This window comes from Lepidothrix coronata, unplaced genomic scaffold (assembly GCF_001604755.1).
Source record: "Lepidothrix coronata isolate B3197 unplaced genomic scaffold, Lepidothrix_coronata-1.0 Scaffold130, whole genome shotgun sequence".
Lineage (NCBI taxonomy): Eukaryota > Metazoa > Chordata > Aves > Passeriformes > Pipridae > Lepidothrix > Lepidothrix coronata.
In genome coordinates, this window is record NW_016690310.1 from 3,308,824 (window position 1) to 3,334,425 (window position 25,602).

Genomic DNA, 25,602 nt, shown 5'->3' on the forward strand with positions numbered 1-25,602 from the left:
CCAGCTTTTCACGGGACGCGGGGTCACCCTGGGAAGTGAATCCTCTCGCCGGGTAACTCCATCAGGAGAGTTGCACATCTCCCAGGGTTCAGACCTGTTCCACCTCCTGGAGCACCCAGCTCCAGCAATACGGTTCACATAAAACAGTCACGGGCCCTCTGAGAATTATTCAGCAAGTTTTGTTGTCACGAAGCTCTTGGATGTGCCAACAGGCACCGGGGCAGGTCCTGACCATCTGGCACAGAGCTCTGACCAGCTGAAGATCTGGGTCAGCAAAAGAAGCAAAGCTTGAAACCCAGAGCCTACTAAGGCTTGAAGCCCAGTGAAAGTGCCTGAAGGACACAAATGTCAGAGATGAAAAAAGGTAAGCAGGCAACACCTTCTACTAAAGCACTGTATCTCCTGCCACGTGTTCAGACAAAAAAATGGGCAATGCCATTTTTCCTTTTCACAGCTGTCTTTCTGTCCAAATATAACACTCACAACTCCAGAACTTACAGCTGTTCCGAGCCCTTTTTTGAATCCAGACAATGCTTCAACACCAGCTTTTCTTTGGCCTTGCTTAAAGTCACTGAATCTCATCACCCTTGGAGATACAAGTAACTGCGATAACAATCCCTGGCAACCTCACGTTATTTTTGAGAGGAACAATGAAGTTTATGAAGCACTTTGTGAAGGTAAAAAAACCCAACAAGTGACACACTTGATGCAAGACACTTTTATCCCCAAACCCTTGAATTTCCATGGTGTTTATCTGCCTGAAGTACCACTGAAATTAGAGGTAGGCAAGCAAGTAGAGGCACTCAGGAGCTTTGGTGGTCCTTGGTACCCCCTGCAATGACTAGAAAGACTATGTTCTGGCTCTTGCTGTATGCTGGGATAACCAGGAATGGTGTCAAATCAGGGTCTGCACCTCTCCTCTCCTGGACAGTGCGTTGAGAAAACCATGTTGGAGACCTGTGGAAATATCCACAGGCATAACTGGACAACAAACCCAGGAAAAACAAAACGCTTTTTACCAGGGGGCTTTTGACGGTCTCTTGAGGGGGCATTCATGACTTTCTCGTGAGTCACCACCCCAAAAATACTGTAAGTGCTATTCATTCAGCAGTGCAAGCTGGAAACAATCTAGGGAACTCTCATCTTCAGGTCAGTGGGGGCTGGCAGCACGGTCACTCTGCCTGGGAACGAAGGGCGAGACAAGAAAGAGCACGGCTTCCAAATTGCTCTCGTGCATGCTCTGCCCGGGGACTGGCTCTGCAGAAAGGGAAGGGTTTATCTGCTGCCCACGAGCAGAGCTGTGGATCCCCTTTGCAGCTCTTGGGAGCTGCGGTGAGTATTTTTTTCTGCTCGAGGGGTGATTTAGGCTGGGAAAGGTCCGTGCAAGACTGGAGCGAGAAGAAATGGTGCAGAGCTTGGGGGAGACACATGAAAATTCCTGCCATCCCACGCTGCTTGGAAGGGTCAGAGAGCAACTTTGGTGTTTATCCTGTTTATAGCCCACAGGACCTTCTTAGGGCCTGAAGCCCTCCTGCTATAAAAATAGGGGAGAATCCATAAAAGCAGCAGCATCTCACATATAGCACAGCTCTTTTCTTACAAGAAGCTAAATGCCTTAATTAGAAGTTCACCGAGTTATTTTCTGTGTGTTGCAGCCAACGACACAGAACATGGACTCCTGATGGAATACCAAGGCAGTAAATCAATGGAGGGTCTTTGCTACCGTTCATGAAATGCTCCAGCTGTGCTCCTAAGGATTATAATGTCAACAGAACTCTTGATTTGAATCACAGCCTTGCCTTCACTCAGGGGCCATATATTAGTCTTGAAAAGCAGACAGAGTTTCATTGCTTCAAAAAAAAAAAAAAAAAAAAAAGAAAAGAGAGAATTGCTGAGCTGAAAATAAAATGGTGATGTAGGGGAGGAACACTGCAGTGCAGCCAGAGGAGACACGTGGTGGCTTTCAGCAAAAACCTCTAGAAATTTGAACGTTAAGACATTTCTCCGTGTTCGTTTAGTATAAATTTCACAAGTCAAATTCAGTTTTTCCCAGTACATTTAGGCAGTGCTTAGTCCACCTGATTAAGTGCTCACCTTCACCAAAGCCATTACAGCAGTTCCAGCTGACTTCAGCCAAGGATCTGGTCCTTACTCGGAGTATATCAGGAATCCCGGGAAAAAAAAAAAAGGATCATTTTAGACTGTGGTAAATCTGTCTGGAGGACAAATATGTTTGAATATCACTTGTGGTTATGCTTCTGCTTTAGAGCGTGATCAAATCATAAAATACCCTGAATCAATGAAGACTAGGCTGGATTCCATCAGGCTGGATTCCCAAAAGCTGCAGTTTTGCCTTAGCAAAACACTTGAAGTTTCCCAGGAATCTTCTGACATTTAGCAGGTGTTCTCTTGCAATGATTGCAATAAATCTTAACAACCCACGTGTAACCAGGCAGAAGAAAAATGCTGAAGACTTTTCTAATGATGACCTTGAAGCTGTTGACGAGGTCACAGGGGTAGTGTCATACTGGAGTTTGCACATGTTCTTACTTTCTTATTCCTACAGGAATCAGCTGCTGCCAAAGTATACATGATACAAACTAGAATCTTGATTATCCAAAGCTCAGTCATAGTCTCTGTTTCCTATAATACAGTTCTATCCCTGGTATTTATTGCTTACACTGAAAAGTATCTCAGTTATTCAAAACCTTGCTCACTCAGATTCAGTAAGTGGAACCCATTAAATCAATTTGCAATTAATTCAGCTGGTTCAAAACCATTTCCCCTTTCATAGCTGTACTGAAGCAATGCAAAGATTTGCACAAAAAAAATAAACTAAAAGGGAGTGACCTACCTTTGCTTTGAATGCTGTTGTTGGAAGCAAAAAGGAGGAAGCACCTCAGAAAGCTCTAATAGCCCTGGGACTGTCAGCAGGTTTATGTCTTTGCAGAAGCAAGAAAACCTCCTCTCTGGAATGCAGAATTGTTTGAAAATGCTGCTTTTCACTAACACTAAGGCTGAACAGTAGCTGAAACACAAGGGGGTTGTTTTAGAGCTGAGCCAAGTTCCTGAAATGCAACACCAGTTTCTGGAGCACGGTCACGGTACCCGGTGGGGTTGGCAGCAGCCCGTTTCCCGCCTTGGCATCTTGTTTGTTTTGGTTTATTTTGCTTCCCCACCACCACATGGGAAACCTGTGCCAGCCTGTGCTCCCTCTACCACCTGCAGGGCTGCACTGGAGGGTCCCTGCACCTTCTGCCACGATGGAGGACAGACCCCGAGAGCCTTCGAGCACGAGCCTCATCCCATCATTTCCTGGGATAACACCAACTTCTCTTCCCATGGGCTCTCCAGGGACAAGTATACATGTGCCACCCAAGTGGAAAACACGGTTTTACAACCATTAAATGCAACACTGGTTTGCCACCACTGTCTGGATAAACAGAAGTCACGAGTTTGTGTCATACATGAGTGAATTTGAAGGATCACATGGACAAGTGATCGATGCCATTGGTGTGAAAATATGCATTTTGTTTGTCTCACGTAAAATGCTTTAATCCTGGAAGTGTGAGCAGAATAAACACCCACGAGAACCTGGCAGGGTTCTCCAGGGCAGTTTTCTAAACCATAAGAGCGGCTCAAGGTGTAAGAGTATTTTTCTTATCTCTCTTTTGTATTTTTGTCCATCCATGTCTCCTTTCCAATTCTGCTTTATCAAGGTTCCATGAAAGAGAACTACAAAGTGTCTTTCAGCCTTTCCACAGCTTTTTTTTTTGACAAATGCTTCATTATTTTCTAAGAAAGAAAAAAGTCCTCCCTTTTTTAACTATCAAGTTCTTTACATGAGTAACTTAGATTGCCTCCAAAACTTACCAAGAAAGCAAACTCTTGTCTAGTTTTCAAATTCCCCTCCAAAACTGGAAACTTGTTCCAGTATTAGAACACCAGAACATTCCACACATGACTTTATAAAGTCTACTTTAAGGGTTTATTGGTTTTATAAGAACCTTATCGTTCCATAAATTTATATTTTCATCTCACTGTAGATACCATCAAAAATCTGTACAAAAATGTATCAGTGTATGTAAGAATTTTTCTAAAAATGTGAGTTTTCTGTGGAAAAGAAGTTGGATGGAATGTTTGGCTTGTGCCATGACACATTGGCATTGCAGAAATCATAAGGGGTTTTTTACATGGATTTTTAAATCAGAAAAGTTCTCTTATTTTTTTTTTTTTGTTCTTGGCAGAGAAGCCAACTTTTGTTAGAACTTTAAAAAAAAAGTATTAAATTTACATTAATGCGATCTTATCTTTTATTGAGCTGTGAGGCAGGAGTCCATCCTCAGCCTTTAGAACAAAGCAAGATTGGAATCCTTCTTCTTTTCCCAACGGGAGTTATCCAACCTGCTATTAAACCTGATAAAATTCCAGCTCCTCATTTTTCTGCCCTCAAATATAGTCACAAACCCCAAAAAGGTACCAGATAAAACTTGGGCCCCAAGTTCAAGCCCTGCTACCCCTCTTTCCAGCAGTTGAAGCCTCACATTTGCCTGCAGATACAGGTTTCAGCAGCAGTTAAGTTGTGGAGCCCTTTGAGGTGATGCCACAAACAGAAGTAGCCACATCTTTTCTGGGAATTAATAAGGAAGGATCTGAATTTTGGCCAGAGGATGCTAAACAGCTGCCTTCCCTGGACACAGATATAGGGAATTAATGAACCTGGGTCCTCCTTAGGTTCTAAGAGAGGTTTGCTGGAGCACCTGAGGGTCTCTTCTGGCTCAGTGGTCTCCTTCTGAAGGGTGTTGCGGTTTCTCTGAGATCATTCTGGTGTTGGATCACAAGGCTGCTTGTGTGTTTTCAGGCTTTCTGGGAGGAGGCTGCTCTTACTTTACCTCTACAGCTATCCCACCTATCTAGAGGAGAGAGATAAGGTAAAGAAGGGATTCTCTGAAAAATGTGTGAAGAAGTAGTGAACCAGAAGGAAAAACGTGGGCCCACAGGAGGGGAAATTGCAGGGGCACGAGAAGTCTTTGGCACAAGTTTTTATTAAAGCTGGGGAAATTTATTTTATTAAAGCTGGGAAAATTCTGAGAGAAGAGGACAGCAGAAAGGGCTGATGTCGAACCAGGGAGTGAACCTGATCTGTGCAATTCAGAGACAAAGGCAAACTTAACACTGGGTTGAGCTGTCTAAGAAAAAAACAAAAGATCCGTGGGATGATCCTGCTCCGTTTAGATTGGGAAATTTAGGGTGTTTAACAAGAAAACAAGGAAAAACTCGGTTCTGAAGGGCTTTGTTTTACTGGTCCCCCTCTGGGAAGAGATTTATAGAATCTCAGTTTTCACAGCTATTTTTGAAGGCACTTGTAGGAAAGCATTTGAAATACAGCCCGTTCTTCGTTCAGAACTGGGGAGAGAAAGGGTTAATCCGATCCCGAGGGTTTTGTCTCCATAGGCACTACTGAATATGGGTAACAGATCCTCGGGGCAGACAGGCTGTGGGACACAAATAAACCCAGTTTCTGCTGCTGTAGTTTTAGACCCATGTTGCCACGAAAAAATGTCCAAGGATTTAAGAATAATTTTCAGTTGGTTTCACGGTCTGAGCAACAAATGCCTGTGAGACTCCGATGTCTGCAGAGTAAACCAAGCACGTGGGATCATACTACAGCTATGCTGTGCCAAGTAATGTGTGTCACCTATCCTCCAGTGACACTGCCTCCAGGATTCCCAGGAGATTTTTTTTTTTTCAGGCTAGTTCATTTCTGGCCCCATAAAGCGACATTTGTGTGGCTTTTCCAAGCAGGAACGTAAAAGGAAGGCGGAGGCTTGATCTGCTGCCAATTCTTTCTTAATGGAGTATCTAAACACACTGAATTCTGGTCATACTTTGTGAAAGAGCCCATTTCTCCCTCCAAAATTCATGCAAGGAGTAATTTCTAAAGATGAAAATTGGTTTAAGACAAAGTATTATCTTTTGTGGCCGGTTATCACATATTATCCAACCGAATGATCAAACTTCCATGAAGTACTTCCAAATGAAAAAAGACACTCCACTCAAAAACAGCTTAGTGATGTTCTGACAATATCAGAGTTAGTTTTCTTTGTTTCAGGACAAAAACTTGCAGGTGGTGCCAGGCTTTCCAAGTCAGTAGAACCTTCCACATCCCACTGGGGCTGGATCCTTCAGGAGCTCTGCAGCCAGAACCACTGGCACATGTTTCTTACTTACATTTGCATTAGCACCAGGATGTCTCTAAATTCTCCTCACAGACACTGTTCTCATCACTGTTCTTCAAATCCAGGCATTTCAGCCCAACATAAAGACACTTCAGGATCAGCACTGTGGAAAAACAAAGCATTTTCTTTAACCTGTAAAGACCATGAACTTATTTTGTGGTCAAAAAAGGGGACGTACCCTGGATTTCAAAAGGGCTTTTCTTCTGCTATGCAATGGTGGCATCTGAACTATTGCAGAACTAAAATGGGACTGTTCTCTCTTATCATCTAAATTTGGAGGTGGCCCGAGAATGCTAACAAAGGAGGACAGTTACCATCAACTGTTCTTTAATTATAGATCTGCTTGTTCACCTTCCCAAATCCCTCAAACCTTCCGAAAGGAAACAGGAGACATTTGAACTTGAGTGCTGCTGCAACTTCAAAGGACTGTTTCAGATAGCTTTAAAAAAAAAAGAATAAAGATCAATCAGGTCAATACATTTTCTCCCTATACATTTTCTCCCACTTTACCACTGAAAATCCAAGAAGGAAGCAAGCAAATCTTTAATGGAAGAGCCAGCAGATACGTGAACTAAAGAACTGTTACTTCATCCAAATCATTTCTTTTATTATTTAGTGCTCACAGGAGGTGTAAGTTTCCCAAATTTCCCTGGGGTTTTATATGTATTCTCACTCTCTTTTTCCCTCTGCTTTGCTAACTCATGGCACTGAAATAAACTTTGCCAACATCATTTTCTGAGCAGGTCCAAAAAAGCAAGGCACCTTTTGCTTACAAAAAAACCCAATTTGGCCTCAAATTGGAGAAAAATAATTCAAATTCAAGGTAAAATTTTTACACCTAGTTTCTTAGATGCCTGCTTTTACTAATGTAATATTTTTGGGTCCTTTTTCTTTGTATTTTAGAAGCTGGTCCTTTCTTTTTGCTGTCACTTCAATGGCCACAATATGTGTAAAGTGAGATTTGCAGCTGGCAATGTTTCCTTCCCTGGGTCAGTTTGTCCCTCGGGGTTGTGTCCACAACACAGATGTCCCATCACAGGTGCCTTTTTATTCTATACATCAGCGAGTGAACAACATGAAGAAAAACCACAGAGGAGGGGACATCCCTCACGTTGCCCATCTCCACACTCGCAGCCAAGCTTTTCTTGTGGACAAGTCAAGGAACTCAGTAGCTGGGAAAATGGCTTTGGCAGCAGATAGGAATCCGTGATCATTTTTAAAAAGGTCATTACCAAAACAAAGAAAAAAACAACAATTCTTCTGTCCCTGAAGACTTGTACAGCTGTGACACAATGTGAGGAGACCAGAAGTAACCCAGGGGTGATGGAAGACGTTTCACATCCAGTTCTTAAGCTCTAGAAGATGCAGGAGTATCTGTCAGGGTCTGGTTCATCAGCAGGTACTCTTTGCAGTCTCCTGGCTTTGGCAGGTTAGCATCCCTCCCCTGTGCCACAGGGAATCATAGAACCATGGAATAGTTTGGGTTGGAAAGGACCTTTAGAGGTCATCAGTCCAAACCCCTGCAATGAGCAGGGGAATCCTCAACCAGATCAGGTTGCTCAGAGCCCCTTCCAACCCGGCACTGGACATTTCCAGGGATGGAGCATCCACAGCCTCTCTGGGAGAGGCACCCTCATAGAAAAAAAATGCCTTCTTTCTATCTAACCTGCAAAAAGACACTCACTGACTGCAGGACATTTTTAAACCATACCAGATACAGCTTGTGTTTTGTAAATGTTAAATGTTTGATATCATGAAGAATTCTAACAAGGTCCTTCAATGCATTTCATCCCACCATATGTTCTTTCACTTGTTTTCTTCTTTGCTGGTGCATTATACTGGTAAAAGACAATTCTTTTGTGACCAGCAGAAAGATGCTATATTTATTACCAATAAAAATATTTTGCATTCCAAGAGGAGAAAAAGGAGAGCTGTCAGTAAGGTCCCTCTGTGCCCAGATTGTTGTTTTGATAGGACAGATCACAGCAGTTCCCATCAAAATCTTTTTGGCACAGTGACATGCTGATCTCCTTTGGTTCTCAGGAAACAATTCTGCACATCAACAAAGCATAAAGAGCTGTCCTAACTGAATGCCTCCTCTTACAAGGCACGTTACTGGTAATTAATATTGGAACATCTCAATTCCAGGGGTGTAAAAATATGTAGAATCTTGTTTGCTTGGGGCTCAAGGGTGCAAATGTATTTGCTGTATCAATATGACCAGCAGCAATTTCATGATGACTAAACTTTGAAAGGTTTGGCTTTAATTTGTCTTTACATATTTTCAGAGAGGTACATTGCAAACCACTCTCTTTTAGTGTTCTCCGTCAGTTTTTGAGGCCAGAAATGGGATTCTTCATTTTTAATGTTATCGATTCTACATTTTTTTCAGAGGAAAATTCCATATAACTCTGGGCATGTAAGCATGAAGAATCTTATCCTTTGTATCAAACACAAATAAACACTAAGATGCAAAGCTTTCATTGCCATGGTTAACAGCTTTATTTTCTGGGGTTATTGTTTAGGTGTGAGAGGGAGATGCTCAGTGGTGGCAGGGTGCTCAGGGGGAAGAACTTTGCTATAACTCAGAGCCTTTTCAATGGCTTTGTTCTTTGATATCTCATATTGCCCTGCCTGGCTACAACTTTAATATATTTCCTTGTCTGCTCCTCTGAGTTCATATTTCCAGATGAGGCCGTGAATCAAATATCTGATTTGATGAACGATGAGTATCAGTGTGTTGTAACAGCTTTTTGTCAGCCTGAGCTGTTCTGGATGGGAGCAAACCTTCTGAAAGCTGAGGGTGTAACCACATCCTCCAGGCAGACAATTAAGCCCTGTCAACTAAATAGTTGAACTAGTACCAGCCCCTCTCCAAAACCAGGTCCATGCAACCATCCAGAGGAGAGGCATGTGTGGTCAAAAGGATTTATCTGCCTGTTGTTTTCCATCTGTGAAGAAAAGCAGGGAAGAAAGTGGAAAACATCAGGAAGCAAAGCAGGAAATCCAAGGAAAGCACTCGAAAGGGAGAGGGTTTGGGGATAGCTGGTGCCATGAAGAAGTATGAACAAAACATCCCCTCCAGCATTGTTTTCATGCTTGTGGTGACTGAGAAAAACAGATTTCATACATTCTTTGCAATGAAATAAGGTTACCTTGAGAAATGTCACCAATCTCTCTCTCTCCTAAATGTTGAGGGAATAAATGTGAGGCAGTTTCCAAATACAAATGGGGTGCACTGCTGCTCTCGCTGAAGCAAACAGGCAACAGGAGCAGGGCTTGTAGAAACCAATATCAGACCTCTAGCAAGTGGTGAAACAAAGAGACAGAAATCCCTCAAAATTACTAAAACACCATCTCAGGATGGCAAATTAATGATGCTCAAAGAGAAGGAAAATCCGTGCTTAGAAAGTGGAGAAAAATGCGTGAGCAAATTCAGAAACAATTCCTTTCTTGTAACTTTGGGGGAGCTATTTGTGTTTCATGCACAACTCTTGCTTTCTGTGAACACACGACCACAAAATTAATAACATAATCACCAAAGACCAGACTATTTCACGTGAAGTTGATGAACAGAGCTATGATGGGATAAAAAAAGGATTAAAGGAACTAAAAAAAAATAAATCTGCTTCAGATATAAATAAAGAAGTCAAAGACCAGGCTCTGTGTCTTGAAGCAAGAAAATGAAAACTTTGCCAAAGGCCCTTGATGCACTTTCTCTGCCTCATGCCCATGGAAGACAATGACATTCAAGTCCAGTTCAAGTAATGTGTCGGTTTTCCCAAGACTGGGAAAGTAACACAATATTTGTAGAATTTGTACAATTCATACAGAACAGATGTAACCACAGGATGGTGGCCCTGAAATGGATTCTGAACCCCAAAACAGCTGAAAATTGACCTGGTACCTAACCTAAAGGCTGCAGCAGATGAGCTCTTCACCAGGTTTGGTTCCCCTGAATAACCCTTTCTATGACCCCAGTTTTCTGGGTTTGAGGATGTCAATGAACTTCTGAAGTTTGCAGGAACTCTGCAACCCAACAAGGGGTAAAAAAGTTTACATCTTCCTCAAAAAATAAAAGACAAAAAGTCTGATCATGGCCCAGGAAAAGGCAAAAAGTCACTCAGGAAACTTTTAAAAGAGGAGACACGTCTTGATGTTTTAATCCTAAGGAGAAAGTAACTCAAATCTACTTCCTCTTGTAAGGTATCCCATAAGGTTCTGGTCCAAATAAATAAAATGGGATATAGAATACAACTAGGATCATTATCATGAATAGGATTTCAGCCTGTCAGTGTCTGGGAACTGTGGAATTCAAGGTTGCTAAAAGAATATTAAGTAATGAATGTCTGTAATGAAAAGCATTTCAACAAGAACATTAATATTTCTTAAAAGATAAAAAAAAGACAAATCCCAAAGCCATCTCCTTTGAATTGCTGCAATGAGACCGAGCAAAGAAAAATTCTAAGAATGTGGGTGAAATTGTTTTAGGTTGATGTGAAAATCATCACTTACTTACAGTAGTTAAAATGCCATTGTGTCCAATCAGTTGATTACTTTTTTTCTTTTGTCTCCCCCCTCCTTTTATTTTTTTTTTCTTTTACAGTGTTAGTATTTTAGACTTTGTTGGGATGAAAACTAACAGTGAAATAAGGATGTAGTTCATGTGTTAAGTTAAACTTCCTTGCAATTTCCTTTGGCAAAGTGGTTGAAACAATGCAATACAGCTCAAAAATGTAATTAATGATATTCCTGTATCACCTACAGCAATTACCTGCTGTTGCTCTATGGTAGGTAGTTGGACCATCTGTAAAAGAGAGGCAGGAGAGAAGAATGAGAGGAAAATGTGATAAAAACAGAGGCAGAAAAGCAAGGGATACAGCCAGCACAAATACTTGCCCTTGAGAAAAGCTGAGAGTGAAGAGTAAATGTTTGATGGAAATGGGACTTGGAGCTGGGGTGAAGATGCATCTTCGTGTCATGGGAAACAGGAGTTTGTTCACTTTCCTTGGACAATCAGAGCTGTATCAAAAATATCTGAAGCAGTCACTGGTCATCAACTTTACAACAATTTTAGGGGAGAGGAAGCTGAGAATGGATGTTGCTTCTTGTACAAGCTGAGGTGAAGCAGATCTGAAGGTGGTCAAAATAAATATTTTTTACTAATTCATTTGATTGATTTATTTAGAAATTAGGCATGGGGAGAACTATCTCAAGCTTCAGCTCTTTGTGATCTTTCCCTGCTAGTTGGGTTTACTGACACCTTCCTTCCCTTGCATTTTGCTCTTGAAGCTCGAGAGCTGTGAGGACCCCCCTGCCTCCCTCTCTCTCCTGCCCAGTCAGCCCCCCTACCACTAGTGGGAAGTGAAACAGGGAGCTGAGAGAGTCAACAATGTGTCCCCAAAACTTAATTTTCTTCGCTGACATGACCAACTTTCAGAAGGTTCCTTGAACCCTACAGTAGAAAATCTCAGTTCTTCTGTTTGTTTTTCAGTCTCAACGTTTCCTCTTTGCACAGCTTTTACAGTGGCTCCTGCCAGGATACTGCCTGATTACTTCTGTGAAGATCCCATCACTATTTTCAGCTTTTTTGTAAAGGCAAGAAAATTTGGGAACACGGTTCGTGGTTTTCTCCACCCTTCTTTAAACCTGGGTCTATTCTGTGTGCACCATTATTTAATGTACATCATTTAAGTGTCTCTTTATATCATTTCAGGATAAAGGAGAACAGAGACCAAGGAACTTTTGACTCATTCAGACATAGTTTCCTTCTTTGTTAGAATATTACAGAAAAGATACAAGGGTGGAAGGAATGAGAGATACTATTTGGTATAAAGGCCCCTTTCTGGTTTTACCTTTATAGGGATGTAACCAGTGCTAAACCTATAACCACTAGGCTTAATCAATGCCTGTGGACTCATCTTACTGCTCTCTCTCACAGATTTCACCTCTTAATGAATGGAAAATTCTCACTGCCTAATTTTAAAGGAGCATATTTAAATGAGCTCATTCAATAGCAGCCCACAAGAAGACCTTTGTCTCAGTATGACCAGAAATGGGATTTGCACCTGTTTCTATATAATGTCAAATTTAACTTACAGCTCTTTTGTTAAATTCAGGTTGAATCTAAATCTTTGTACTACAATGTCATCTCCTGGATGTCAAGAGAAATTTTTAAAGCTTAACTCCTTGCTCAAAACTGAATCTGTGATGTGGACTCCCCTCAACTTCCAGAATCACAGTAGAAAAGTCATAGAATCATGGAATGGTTTGGATTGGAAGGGACCTTAAACACAGCTGGTTCCACCCCCCTGCCATGGGCAGGGACACCTTCCACTAGCCCAGGTTGCTCCAAGCCCCGTCCAACCTGGCCTTGGACACTTCCAGGGATGGGGCAGCCACAGCTTCTCTGGGCAACCTGTGCCAGGGCCTCACCACCCTCACAGGGAAGAACTTTTTCCTAATATACAACCTAAACCTACTCTCTTTCACATCACATTTAAGTCCTGTTTCAAGAGAGGATTCATCAACTGGGAAACAGCTTTATATTGCCAAACCTGGGCCAATGCAAATGCCACTTTACCAACATTCATTCATTCAAGTGACATGGTCAGGCGTCTTGGGGTTTTCATTAAACAAATTCAAGAATAATCTAGTAACGTGTAGCTCTGTTGCAATGTCTGAAGGAGCTTACAGGCTTACTTTTCTTGGATAGTCTTGGGAAAAGTGTAATTGATAATGGCTGATCATAAAATAAAAATAAGTACACGTAAGTTAAAAAAAAAACCTGTCGGTTTTCTAACTCCTGTATTAAATAAAAGTAAGGATGTAGCTTCTTCTGGCCAAAAGAGCCCTGAAAGTGCTATACCTTCTCTGTGGACACAAATTTGGCAGGTGTAAAATATTCCCACGCTCTGGAAGGACAGGACCACTGAGCACCTCTGGCAAGTTGGAATGAAAATACTTGAAATGAAAGTCATATATATATATATATAATTTTTTTTTTTTTAGAAAAGAAAATGTGAAAGCCATTGACAAAATTATTACATCCAACTAATTTACATTTGAATGTGCCTCAGTTCACCTCACATCTCTTTTACCACGGGTGCTAATCCTACGACGACTAAAAGGAAGGGATGTGATTTTCAGTTCTAATCACGCAGCGTAATAAAAACTGTCCGTGTTAACGCCTGTCGTACCATCACAGCTGTTAGTTCTTTCAGCAGTGTTTTGAAGGCTCTCAGTCACTTCCATCCCCAACATGATCTCCCCCCCACCCCGTCAGTGTCCTCTCCTCCTGCGCTGGTTCTTGCTCGGGGCCCTCAGGAGGCTCTCCCGGTACTTCACATTGGTGTGGAACAGTCGGACCATCTCATGGTCTTTGCTGTCCAGTACTCTGGGCAGAAAGAGGGAGGATTTCTGTGTCCTGCGGGTTTTAAAGCCCCTCCTGGGTCGCCCTTTGCCGTTGACGGAGACGTACCAGAGTCTCTCGGCGCCGGCTTTGCGCTTGGCGCCGGCCCTGCTGGGCACGGTCCGGTAGAGACGGGAGGCGTAGGTGTTGTACCCCAGCTCGTGGATCCTCTCCACAAACTCGCACTCAGAGTTGTAGTTTTCCTGTGGAGGAAAAAAAAAAGACGACAAAATCTTAGGCGAGGCTCTACTCAGGTGTTCAGGGTCAGGACAGCCTGGTGAGAAAACCTCAGGCCGGTGGGGCAAAAGGCGAGCGCGAGGGAAGCTCCCTGGCACAAGGTGCTCCCCGTCAGCAGTGTGGGCACACTCTGTGGATCAGAGATGGGCAGAGGCCCAAAACCACAATGAAACCAAAAAAAAAAAAAAAAATGACATATGAATAGGAATGAACTGCAAGCAGCTGATTGTTCAGCTGCAATTTTTTTCGTGTGCGTGCTTATGAATTTAATGCTGCTGTGACCAGGTGATTTCATTGCTGCCTATCAACCTTTCCCTTCTATCAAAAAGGTAATATAAAAAGCTTAATATAAAATGTGGCTCTTCCATTGGTATATTAGTCATTAGATACACGTGCATGTCTGTTACATCCAGTTTGCTTTGGATATTTGAGCAGTAAACCACAGATTCATGGAGCTTCTTTGCTTCAGCATAACAAAATGAAAGCTCTGTCTGCCCACCAGCACGTTCCTCCAAAATTCCAGGCTGCTCCTCTATCATAAACTGCAAGGGAGAACATGCACCCATCCCAGATGCCCACGTGATCTGTCCAAATTTGCCCCTTTTCATCTGGCCCTTAACTGAGAGAAAACTGTGCAAGAGCCTGGCACAGGAACTCCTTCCTTCTTCCTCCCCGGGAGCAGCACAAAGGACCTCCCACACTGTACATCTTTTCTTAACTGCAAGACCATCTTTGCTGTACCTGTGTGATTAAGATTTCGGTATCTAACCTGTGTGAAGCACAGAGGCAGAAGGGAGCTGTTACCGTGGTCTTTACAGAGGTATTTTATTTTGCACTGCTTCCCTGGAGGACATGGAAAAGGCACAGGTAGCCAGGCTGGGGCCAGAAAAGCCCTAGACCCCACTGACAACATGTCTCTGATGCTGTTCACTCACCAGAGATGCTGCTGGGCGTTTAACAAGATTTTAAAAGGCTCCACATGTCTCAGCTTCCCAGCTGTAGAACGGAAGCGCCTTTCCTTGCAGGGACAAGGTTTTCATGTGCTGTGGTGCTGGAGCCCACACAGCCACCAGATGGAAGTGGATTTGTCCTGCTGTCTGCCCCCCTTCTGGTTGCAGAGGGTTTTATCACAGGGGATAAATCTAGAGGATTATCACGATCTGCCAAGGACACAAAGGAATTCTGCAGACCCAACAAACTCGTTTCATTGACACGGGAAAATTGGTGAAGCAAGGGATAACAGGGTTATTCCAATACTACTTGATAAAACACTCCCTGTATAATTATCCCTGAGTTAGTGGGTCTTATTCAAAGCAGGGGCCTGGCACAGGGTCTTGGACCAGCGATATCAGTAAAGTTGTTGGACAGTTTTCTCTAGGCAAGCAAAGACAGGGAGTTTCCCCTGAGCTGAGCCCTCACCCCACGCTGCTTCTGTGAAAAAAAGTTGGAGCAGAAAAGCTTTTCCTGGATTGTCCCTGCAGCTCTGAAACACAAGTCTGAAACAGTCTCTCTCAAACTACAGCTGGAATAGCAAGAATTTTCTTTCCTAGTTATACAGAAACCTTCCACGGTTGATACTCTTTGGCTGAAGAAACTTCAGGATGGCCTGATGCTCCTCAAACTAGAAAGGGAGAAAAGGAGTCTCAGAGCTATCCTGTTCTAGGCTTTTCTCCACTTCAGGAGAGAAGCTTTTTGCTCAGAATTTGTTTAGTCCTATTTTAATTCACTATAATTAATCTGAAGGGAAAAAATACACCTATTTTGAAGAAGAAAGAGAGAAAGTTGAGAAAGAACTCGAAAAAAATCATCCTTCCCAATAATTTTTTTGAGACAGATGCTGGCTCTGAACTGATGGAGGAGCTCCATTGAAAAGATGCCCATTTTAATCAGAAGTGGCACAGAATCACAGAAGTGGCACAGCAGAGCTGCTATGTCCTCATTCCTCTCTGGTTGCATTTTCCATTGCCAAAATTGTTTGTGATCTGCTTCTCTGCACCAGCAAAGAACCATCATCTTTGCACACAGGCCCCTTTATCAGTGAGCATCACGTGAGACACATTACAGAAGATGGGTTGTAAACACTGCCAGAACATTCTTGAAGAGGTGGAGTAAAATGTGTTAAACTGGGGAGAAAACAGAGTTGATTGTATTACCTGAGCTGCTTTCACAAGGGAAAAGCTTTCACACTGCTCAGGGACGCTGTTCAAATCAGCAGAATTACATCTAATGTCTAGTTAAAGGAAGCAAATCTCACTCAAGCCACATTTGCCACCTTTTAATCTGCTTCCATATCCCGGGATTCCTGGAGACACTGCACAGTGTGGCTGTTATGCAGTTAAGAGAACACAAGATTGCTTGGGATGTAATCAAAGACAATGGATGAAACCCAAATAGGTAGATAATGTGTATAGTACACACTGACAAACGGGCATTAGTTTGTGAAGAAGTCTAAGCTGGAGTGTTTTGTTCACTGAGGGGAAATATTGTCTAGGCTGAAAAGGCACTAATATCATCACAACCCATATTTTATCTCACAGATCAGGGCTCAAAATTAGGTCAAAAGAGTAAAATAAGGTGTTTATTTTCACCTTCTCGTGCTTCTTTTTAGTAGCTATAGCCCTGCCTTTTAGTACCCTTAAATCCTTTCACTGCTCAACCAAGTGCTCTGTGCAAAGAAACACCCAGCAGGAGGCTGCTTTCCTGGAACATAAATGCTCAGTTACTCCTGGATATTCTTTACCTGACATGCATATCCTCTGCCAGTGTCCAAGATCCACATCAGATATCAGCAGAGACAATTCTGAACAGGGGTGGATGTTCTGCACTGCAAGAGTTGGCTCACAAAGTCTTTATCAGTGCACCCAAGTGCCCAGAACTTTGGCCATGTGAAATATCTTTGCCAAATACATTCTTTGGAAGTACAAGAAATTACATTCTGTGCCATGTACCTTTGGCTTTACAGACAGTAAGAAAGTAAAACCACATCTTCTTTTAATCCTTTTAAGAATATGCTGATCGGTTAGTCGCCTGCAACAATTCTGGACAAAAACCCGTCATAACGTTACTCTTTTCTCTAGAAATGCTTATTTATGAGAAATCAGTGCTCCCCAGAGGAAATGACAGGCATATGCCAGACTTGAGTAAAACTTACTGATGCATAAAGTCTGCCCCTTTTGTTCATGGCCAGGTATCTGCCGGAGAACAAGCCCTTGATGGCAACGATTCCAACGTCCACAGCGGTTATTTCCAGAATACCTAGGAACAGAAACAGTTATGAGATATGTTATTGCTCAGGTGTCATTTTTTTGAGATACACCTGCACGACTGCTTACCTGCAGAGTATGATTTCACAGTTCTCCCCAGCTCACATCAAAATCCCCGTGCAATCACGGGAATGAAATTACCGTTATTTTGAAACGGCGGAAAGCAGCGATGGCACGGGAATTGTTTGAGACAAGGTGGACAGTAAATCCCCAGATGTCTGATTGAGATTGAACTCTATCAAAAATGAAAAAGATCTGGCACTGAACTAGAGGCTCACTTAATCCCATATGTATATAAAAAAAGTTTAAGCCCTCTTCAATGCCTAGGAACACAAGAGCTCTTGACTTACTGAAACCAGTCACAAAGCTGCCCCGTTTCAGGACAAAGCCCTTGCTGAGGTCTCCAGAGAGTAAAACAGAGTGAGTCAGCTGTATTTTAGAGCCATGTACATAATCATGAAAGGAACTTGTCACTTAAGAGTGACAAGCATAGCCCTTCAGACAAGAACTGTATGACTGTCTGAGACAAATTAAAAGGGAGGAGGTTTTCAGGCCACCAAAGATGGGGTCTCCAGCACAGCAAGTGTCACAGGCAAGGCTGCTGCACTACCTGCCATGATGTTTATGTCCAGCCAAAGGTGCCAGGACACTGCTGGAGGCACAAATGGCTCCAAAGATGTTGTATGTTCATGGCTCTCTCCAGCTGGCTCACTCAAACCCTGCTCTCAGTTCTCCAGCCACGACCTGATGGCTCAGTACTTCCTACGAGTGTTTGGAGGCAAGAGGTGACCCCTGCACCCGAACCCTTGGGCAATGCTCAAGGCAGAGCCAGGGGCCTGTCCCCTTTGCAGAGCTGGATTGCTGGCCTGGGAGGGCTGGGCTGGCTTTGGTGCAGCTGTTTTGAATCAGGCACCGGTTCGCTGCTGCAGGAGCCTCCCCCGGGCTTTGACAGCGAGGGGGGGTTTCTCTAGGAAATAGTGGTTTTCCTTTATGGACTTCAGACAGATCTCTGAGGTGTGCCATCGCCAGGCGGGATTTACGCTTCCTGGGGCTGCGGGGCCGGGGCAGGGGCCGGGCTGGGTGCGGGGGCGCCCGGGGCTCCCCCCGGGGCAGCGGCGGTGCCGAGCCCCGCTCTCCTCCCTCCGGCCGCCCTCGCACGAACCCCCTCGCTCCCGACGTATCCCCTTTCATCTCAGTTACCGCCGATCCCCGGCACATGTCAAAGGGGGCAGATGTGATGTGGCCGCTGGAAGCTCAAGCCCCCCGCGGGAGCCAGGATGGGACGGGATGGGATGGGATGGGATGGGGGAGGCGTGGGCAGCCCACCGCGCGTCGGAAAGGTCCGGGGACCGTGTCCCGGGGAGGTGCGAGGGCACGGGCTGGGCTGCCCAGCGGTCCGGGCTGGGGCAGAGCTGGCGTGGGAAGCCCCCAACGCGACGAGGGCAAGTGACAGCTCGGGCGGGCTGCGCCGTCCCGGTCCCCGTCGGGGGAACCTCGGCCTTTTGGGGTCCCGCTCTGCCCCGGGGGGACTGAGACCCTCCGCCGCCGGTCGTGTCCCCGCACCCCTCAGGGCCGGCTCGGGGGTCCCCCGCCCAGTTCGGGGGCAGAGGGTGCTGCCAGCTCCCGAGGGACAGACCCTCGGGAGCCGGAGGGTGCGAGGCAGCGGGAAGGGAGCTGCGGGCTCCCGAAACGCCGGGGCGAGGTCTCGCCCAGCCCGACGAGGGGAGGGGAGGGGGCGAAAAGCTCCGATAGCTGGAGGTGCCCCCAGTCCCCTGGACAGCGCGGGGCAGGAGCGGAGGCGGGAGCGGCTCCGCCACCGCCCCGTCCGCCCCGTCCAGCGCCCGCTGCCCGCCGGTGCCGGGGCCTCCAGGGACACCCCTCCCCGCCCAGCCCGGCCCGGGGGGACGCGGGACGGGCGAAGGCGCGCCCGGTACTCACTGAAGGCGCTGTTCTTCTCCAGGGTGCCGTTGATCCTGCCGCTGGGGTGGATCTGGAGGTGGTACTTGGTGGCACAGTAGAGCTTCCTGCGCCGGGGCGCTCCCCCGAGGTGCTCGTAGACGCCGCCGCGACCCCCCGCATCCCGGCGCGGCCGGGGGGCGCTCGGGGAGGCTCCGGGCACCCCCGAGGCCCGCCCCGGGCACCACGGCTCCTGCAACAAACTCAGGAACAAGATCCAAGTTATGACCATTGTGGCATGATGGCCGCAGCGCTTGGTCTGCTGGGGAGAGCGAGGCTCGCAGCGAGTGGCACCAGGGGTCCCATCAAAGCCGTCCTGCTCGCAGCACTCCGCAGTTGCCGAGCACACTCTGTTTCGAGCCGTGCGGCATTGGCAAGATTTTATCAAGCCTCGATCTGGCCCTTTTATCTGTCTCAGATTTACTTAAATCAATAGACATCAGCAAAGGCCACCGAAGAGTCCCAGCTGTTTGTATTAGATGGAGCTGCCGTGATCAGCCTTCTCCTTGGGTTTCCAGATAGACAGACGGCATGCGTGAGAGACAGGCAGGAGGAAGGAGGGAGGGAGGGAGAGAGCCGCTGAATTTCTGCAACAGACTGCGGGGGAAAATAGTTGATCGACGGAGCATAGAAATAAAAGCAGCTTCCTGCAACAATAGCCTGATCTGCGACCAATTGATACAGAGCAGAGGAGGCAAAAGGTATCAGTCTCGTGTGAACTCCCAGAGTGCAGCGTGGATAAAATTACACAGCATCCCTCTCCCGCCACCCCACACACCGCACACCCCCGCACGGGGGCCGCCCGCCCCGCCGGGAGCCGCGGAGCAGCCGCGGACCCTCCGCCGAGCTCCGCCACCCCCCGCGCAGCCCCCGCGGCCGGGGAGGAGGGGGGGGGCCTGATGCTCGAAGCAAAACAGCTTCAGGAGGTGGCTTTTGGAAGTGCGCAGAGGAGCGGGGAAAGGGATGCGGGTCTCGGCTCCCCGGGGAGGGGCAGAGCACCCCCGTGGATCTCACCCAGGCGCCAGGGTTTGCTCAAAGTGTGTGTATGTGTGTGTGCCCCCCACCCGCGCTGCCCCCGGTGCCGAGAGCAAACAGTTATTACTGAATCAATCAGTTCACGGTTACAAATAATACGCGTTATTTAGACAGAGCTTTCAAGATTTAATCATTTCTAAATTAACTTAGACAAAGTAGGGCCCGGCAAGTGTTATGATTTACGTCCCTAAATGCATTTGCAAGAAGTCGGAGCTAATCCTTTTTCTTAACTCCGGTGCCTGGAAAGTCTCATTAGCTGGAGCAGATCTGCACTCGCTACCATGTCGCTTCACACAACTGCCTACGCTTTCAAAATAGGATGGAGCTACCTATAAATAAATATAAAAGAAGGCAAAAGGTTCAACAGCTTCGTGAATTACGCTGCCCCTGTGTGCTCCTCAAAGGCAGCTCGTTAATTAGATTTGCATCTGAAACAGGCAGTAGGAGTTTTGGGGAAGTGTTTGAGAGATAATTAGTATTAATGTGCTTGAAGGGCACACAAATACACCTTTGAAGTGAGTCACGTCAGAATTCAAGCGTTTGACCTTGATCAATATAATTTATTTTTTTTTTCCGGAACTGGTGAACATGAAGAGATCTATAAATTTTTCTTAAAGACCTTCCTATGTAGAGCACGAGGATTTTCTTACACGTTAAAGGCTTCTTTAAAAGGGGAAGCTTTTACTAGTGGGAAAATAAGGGAAGGGGTACGACCTTTTCCTAAAAGGAATGGCAGGAGGACGAAACTACCTCGAAAGCGACTCCCTAGTTTAAGCTGTGCTTAATATTTAGTAGTTCTCCAAGGCTAAAAGGCTTTCCATTATATGGTCGTCTGGAATAAAAGGAAACACATAAAAACCCCACAAGCACCCTCTCCGCCATTACCACCCTTCCTCCCCCTTTTCTTCTCCACAAGTTAAGCCCCCGCCTCACAAGGAGAGTTTGATCTGGGGATGATAAATGTTTGTACAATTAATTCTTTATTGCTGCTGTTGTACAATGCCACTGCCAGGCAGTCAAGTGGTTCCAGTATATTGATTGGAAATTAAAATAGTTAAAGCACTGTATACACGTAAAAACATGAAACCATAAATATGCAGGAGCCCGATCTTGGAGCGGGGCGGGGGGAGTTGCTGATGGGCCAAATCCTTTAGTCCCTCCTAAAACAAGAACGTCTCTGGGAAACCTTCCTCTCGGGGATGCACCGTAAATCGTGTCCTGGGGACTCGTAACCTCTGACGAGCTACAAGACAACAGTGGTAGCAGAAAAAAAAAAAAAAAAAAAAGATAAATAACTCTTAACGTGCCACGAGTCTCCTGAAAGATGCTTTCACCGGCACCGCTTGAAGGGGAGATAAAACATAATTACTGACAGTAATTATAGCGATCTCTTCCCAGTAAATCTCGGGTCCGTCCCGAGCCTGGTGCATCGCCCTGCGGATGCGCAGCTGACATTTTACAGTCCGGGCTTTGCAGGGCATTTTCATTAGAGCTCTGAAAAAAAACCCACACCAATCCCGCAAGATCCTCCTCCCGCCCCCCCCCCCACCGCAGTAATAAACCAAAAAGACTAGTGGGTGGAAGAGTAACACGTTAATGACTTTTGCTCAAATTGCTTCCATCTTGATCACATTTTCATAATTAGCACCATCATCTACAAATCTTTCCGCCCTGGGCATCTGCCACAGACAGGCTTCCCAAGCGATGTGTATTCTGACTTATTAGGGAGGGGAACACTTACAGGTCTATCATTAATGGTCCCCTTTCAAATGAAATGAATACGACCTCCACGGAAATATCAAAGGGCCGTAACTACCTTGTCTCACTTGGTAGAGCACTGAATAGCGAGCAACCTTAAGTCGTTTTGCTCTAGTCAGACATCTATACAATAAAACATAAGCCCACTCTTGTATATTTTAAGTTGTCTGGTGACCATTTTTGAAAACAAAAAGGGTCCCTTTGATGTGGTCTAATTCGAACAGGGGGTGGGACGTCAGATGTGGTCTACCGAGTCTTTCTGGAAATATTTTTAATTATGCCCCAAAGCTCCTTGTAGCCCCAAAGTAATAATCAGTTTGAGTCTGTTACTTAATGTGGGGGGGTGTGCAGAATGAGCTCTAGACCGTATGCAACTAAATTAGAATTACAGCTGATAATGATCTACTAATTCGCTCGAAATGTGGGATTTTAAATGGAACACGTGAAGTCTCTGTTATTCTTTATGCCTCGTCTCGCTAACGGAGTATTTTCTAAGCCTTCTTTCAGCTTAGCCGTAAAACCAGCGCTGCTCCTGGAAAGTCATTGGGTAAAAGTGAGTATTTGAGACAGATGTTTTTACCCTTACAGCGTGCGCTCTTCTAAGCACGTAAAGCACTTGTACTCTGAACTGGTTACCCTCGGAGAAGGAATACATATACTCGGATATGGATCTTTATGGCGATGTAATTTCTGCTTAAGCAGTACATAAATTGAAGCGCGGAAAATAAAAACGGGGCAAAATTTTGAAAGCGCCCCCCTCTAACGCTCGGTAACTTTAACCTGAAATCAAGTTTACAGACACAGATTTTGCAACGATTGGGCTCTAAGGCTGCTGTGAGCCGGGATCCGCTGTTCCTCCCCGGTCCAGCGCCGCCGCCCCCGGCGCTGATTTACGACCGGCCCGTTAGTCCAAGGAGAAGGAAGTTACAATTTGTAGAGCAATAAATACCGAGGCGGTGGGTGGAGCCCCCAGCAGGGGGGGGAAAAAAAATCCAAACAAAAACTAAAAAACAAACTCAAAAAAAAAAAACCCACAACCTAAAAAAAAAAATTCGCTCTCCTTCACCAATTAAAAATCCATCCTTGCTCGGATGCGGACCGTGGGAAGGTCCCAAGGAAAACAGCCCCGGTGCTGATGAGGTGTTTGTTTGCGATGTGCTAATGGCATCTTCCGAGCGGAGCTTTCCTCCCTGGTGCAGTTCCCCTCACACCTGCTGGTATTGGGAAGAGCTTCCAAAATTCGGCTGATTTTTATTCGGCCGTATCTTGTTTTCTCTGCGGTTTCCTAGCGGGGTTATTCTGCACCCTGTGAACAATATAATCTCGTTTAAATGACTTTCCAGACCACACAGCATCACGTTACCACCTTCTATACGGGCAGGCGATGCTGTTTGTTGTACTGTACACTGTGAGCTCCCAGAAAGCAGGATGAAGGCAGAGCTGAGGAGAAAAGCTCCGGGGAGTAAATTCAGAGCTTCTAAGGTCCAGGTTGCTTTCTCAGGTGGAGAAAATAAGATTTAGATAATTACAAATGAAAGCAGATAGAAAGAAAACTCTAAAGGAAACGTTAAACGCATACCAGGCACATCAATATTTTCCCCTTTGTCGACTCATGATTTGAGCTTAATTTTATGTTAATTTTTAATCTTTTAATTAATGTTTATAGTGATTTTTTTTAGTTTATGAACAAACAATCTGAGGTCCTCAGGTTCAGGAGGATACAGTCAGTTCTATACATACTATATGACCTGGTGCTATATTGCCCTTCAGACAGTAAATTGATTTACAGTTTCAAACGTCTGTTTTTAGGTTAAAAGCATGTGTGATATAATCGAGATCTGCTATTATTATTATTATTATTATTATTATTATTATTATTATTATTATTATTTCAAAATGCAAATGCCTGAATTCCTTGCTCTTACTAAATTCCTACTAAAGTTGGCAAGAGTTTCTCTGTCTGAGGACCGAGGGATTAATCCTTCATTCAAAGTCCGTGGAATTCACTAAGAGCCTTTTCTTTAATGCCAGTGAATTTGGATCAGGCCCAAACTTATCACTAGAAAAATTATTTTCTGTTGTGCTCAGATAATCTCTTAATGGTTTACTGAATGAAAATATTCAAAACAATGAAAGCAGGAACATTAAAGGGAAAAAAAAAAAAAAGCCTGGGTTTTCTCCCCTCTGTTTCTTACTCCTTTTCAACACAAGACACAAAGGAAACAGTAGAAGAAATGTAACACACCACAGAACAATGTGCCACGGTGTGGTTTGGATGACTGTCACTTGGCCTGCAAAGATTTGTGGAAGGCTCAAACCAGGCTACAATAGGGATATTCAGATCAACCCAGAACTGCAGCCATGAAAATAACCAACCACCAGAGGTAAAGGGGATGTTTAGGGGAGGAGAAAGGGAGTACGAAAACAATAGAAATGTAATTTGTTGACAGTTTGGGGACCGTGTTTGCAGACCTGCTTCACACCTTCGATATCTCAATCATCAAGCCCGAGCTCTTGGAAAAACTTTGCTCCTTTTTTTTGTCTGGTAACGCAGCACATGTTTTTGAAATCATCTTCAAAGCATGTCTTCTGATTCACCTGAGAGAAGCATCTGGCCCGTGTCCACGATGGAATTGCACTTTGTGCCTGCAGGACCTGCTATTCGGATAAATCTCCTACTACTTTTAGAGCTCATCCCCTGGTTACCTTTCACAATCAGAGGCTTGTTACGGTCTCGCTCAGCCCCTGCGAATCTTTGGGAATTGGGTTACCCGGAGATAAAAGATCTCTCTTTCTCCAAGCTGTGGTTGGATCAACACTTTGCAAAAATCAGATGACAGAGGCAGAGGGGTCAGTCCTAGGTCTGTGCATGGGATGCCCAAGGACCAGAGATAAAACTGAAAGCAGCTGCCTTAGGGAAATGCCACGTGCGTGAATGTATGTCCCTGGAACTATGAAACTCCTGGCAGCAATTATCCACTCCAAACTAAACATGAGTAACTTTTAAGACTACTTCAGGTCAAGGTTTACATCATATAGCTGGGCTTTCCCCCCAAAAATCCCATTTATGGTTATATTTTGTCCTAAGAAGGTCAAGATGCAAAGTGCCTTGAAGCTCCACCAAGAATAAGGGATAGGAAAGAGGGCCAAGGAGTCAGGAAAAGCACAGGCAAGGAGAGGTCATGCAATTTGCAAATATAAAGAAGACTGTGTAGAGGACAACAGAAACTCAAAATTAGTATCTGAGATGAATTTCAGTGGTCTCCCAGAAGGTCTGCAGTCGAGGAGAACGTGGGGCCAGGCTCAGGAGCCTACCCAGGTCAGCAGAAAAGTGGCCTTCTCTTGATACTGTGCAGGTATAGACCCTTCCCACAGGGGGAATTTAATCCCACAGAGGGATTAAAGGTCTGTCTTACTAGACCTGGAATTCCCTAGAGGAAACAAGCTGCTGAGAAAAAACGCATACGACCTTTCTTCATCTCTTTTTCCCATTTTGTGAAAGCAGGAGTCCTACCCCTCAAAGCCCCACGACCGGCCGAGCGAACAAGGAGGAATTCATCTCTTTTCACTGCTCCGTCCCCCTACCTTCCTTTGGGAAATGTTCTCTTTTCATATGGGCACTTTAGCCTTGACATTTCAGGGTAGAGCTCACAGTGTTTCCCTGAGCTGGGCCCAGCAGTGCAGGTGTCATTTGAGATGTCAC

The 25,602-nt window shown here is 45.0% G+C and overlaps 1 protein-coding gene across 1 annotated transcript; it reads right to left on the bottom strand.

Annotated features, from left to right (window-relative positions):
• Positions 1-13,520: 13,520 nt before the first annotated feature.
• FGF3 (fibroblast growth factor 3) lies at positions 13,521-19,338 on the bottom strand. The gene is made up of 3 exons (XM_017826707.1): positions 19,089-19,338; positions 17,039-17,142; positions 13,521-13,853 (listed from the first exon to the last, which is right to left on the bottom strand). The coding sequence occupies exons 1-3, from the start codon at positions 19,336-19,338 to the stop codon at positions 13,521-13,523; spliced, it is 687 nt and encodes a 228-aa protein (XP_017682196.1).
• Positions 19,339-25,602: the final 6,264 nt, after the last annotated feature.

Bases quoted from the DNA above. Each gene is read 5' to 3' on its own strand.
- FGF3 (XM_017826707.1), bottom strand. From the start codon at position 19,338: ATGGTCATAACTTGGATCTTGTTCCTGAGTTTGTTGCAGGAGCCGTGG. The intron at 17,143-19,088 runs GTGAGTACCGGG...TTCTGTTCCTAG, and splicing joins GGAGAAGAACAGCGCCTTCA to GTATTCTGGAAATAACCGCT. The intron at 13,854-17,038 runs GTAAGTTTTACT...TTTCCTCCACAG, and splicing joins GGGGCAGACTTTATGCATCA to GAAAACTACAACTCTGAGTG.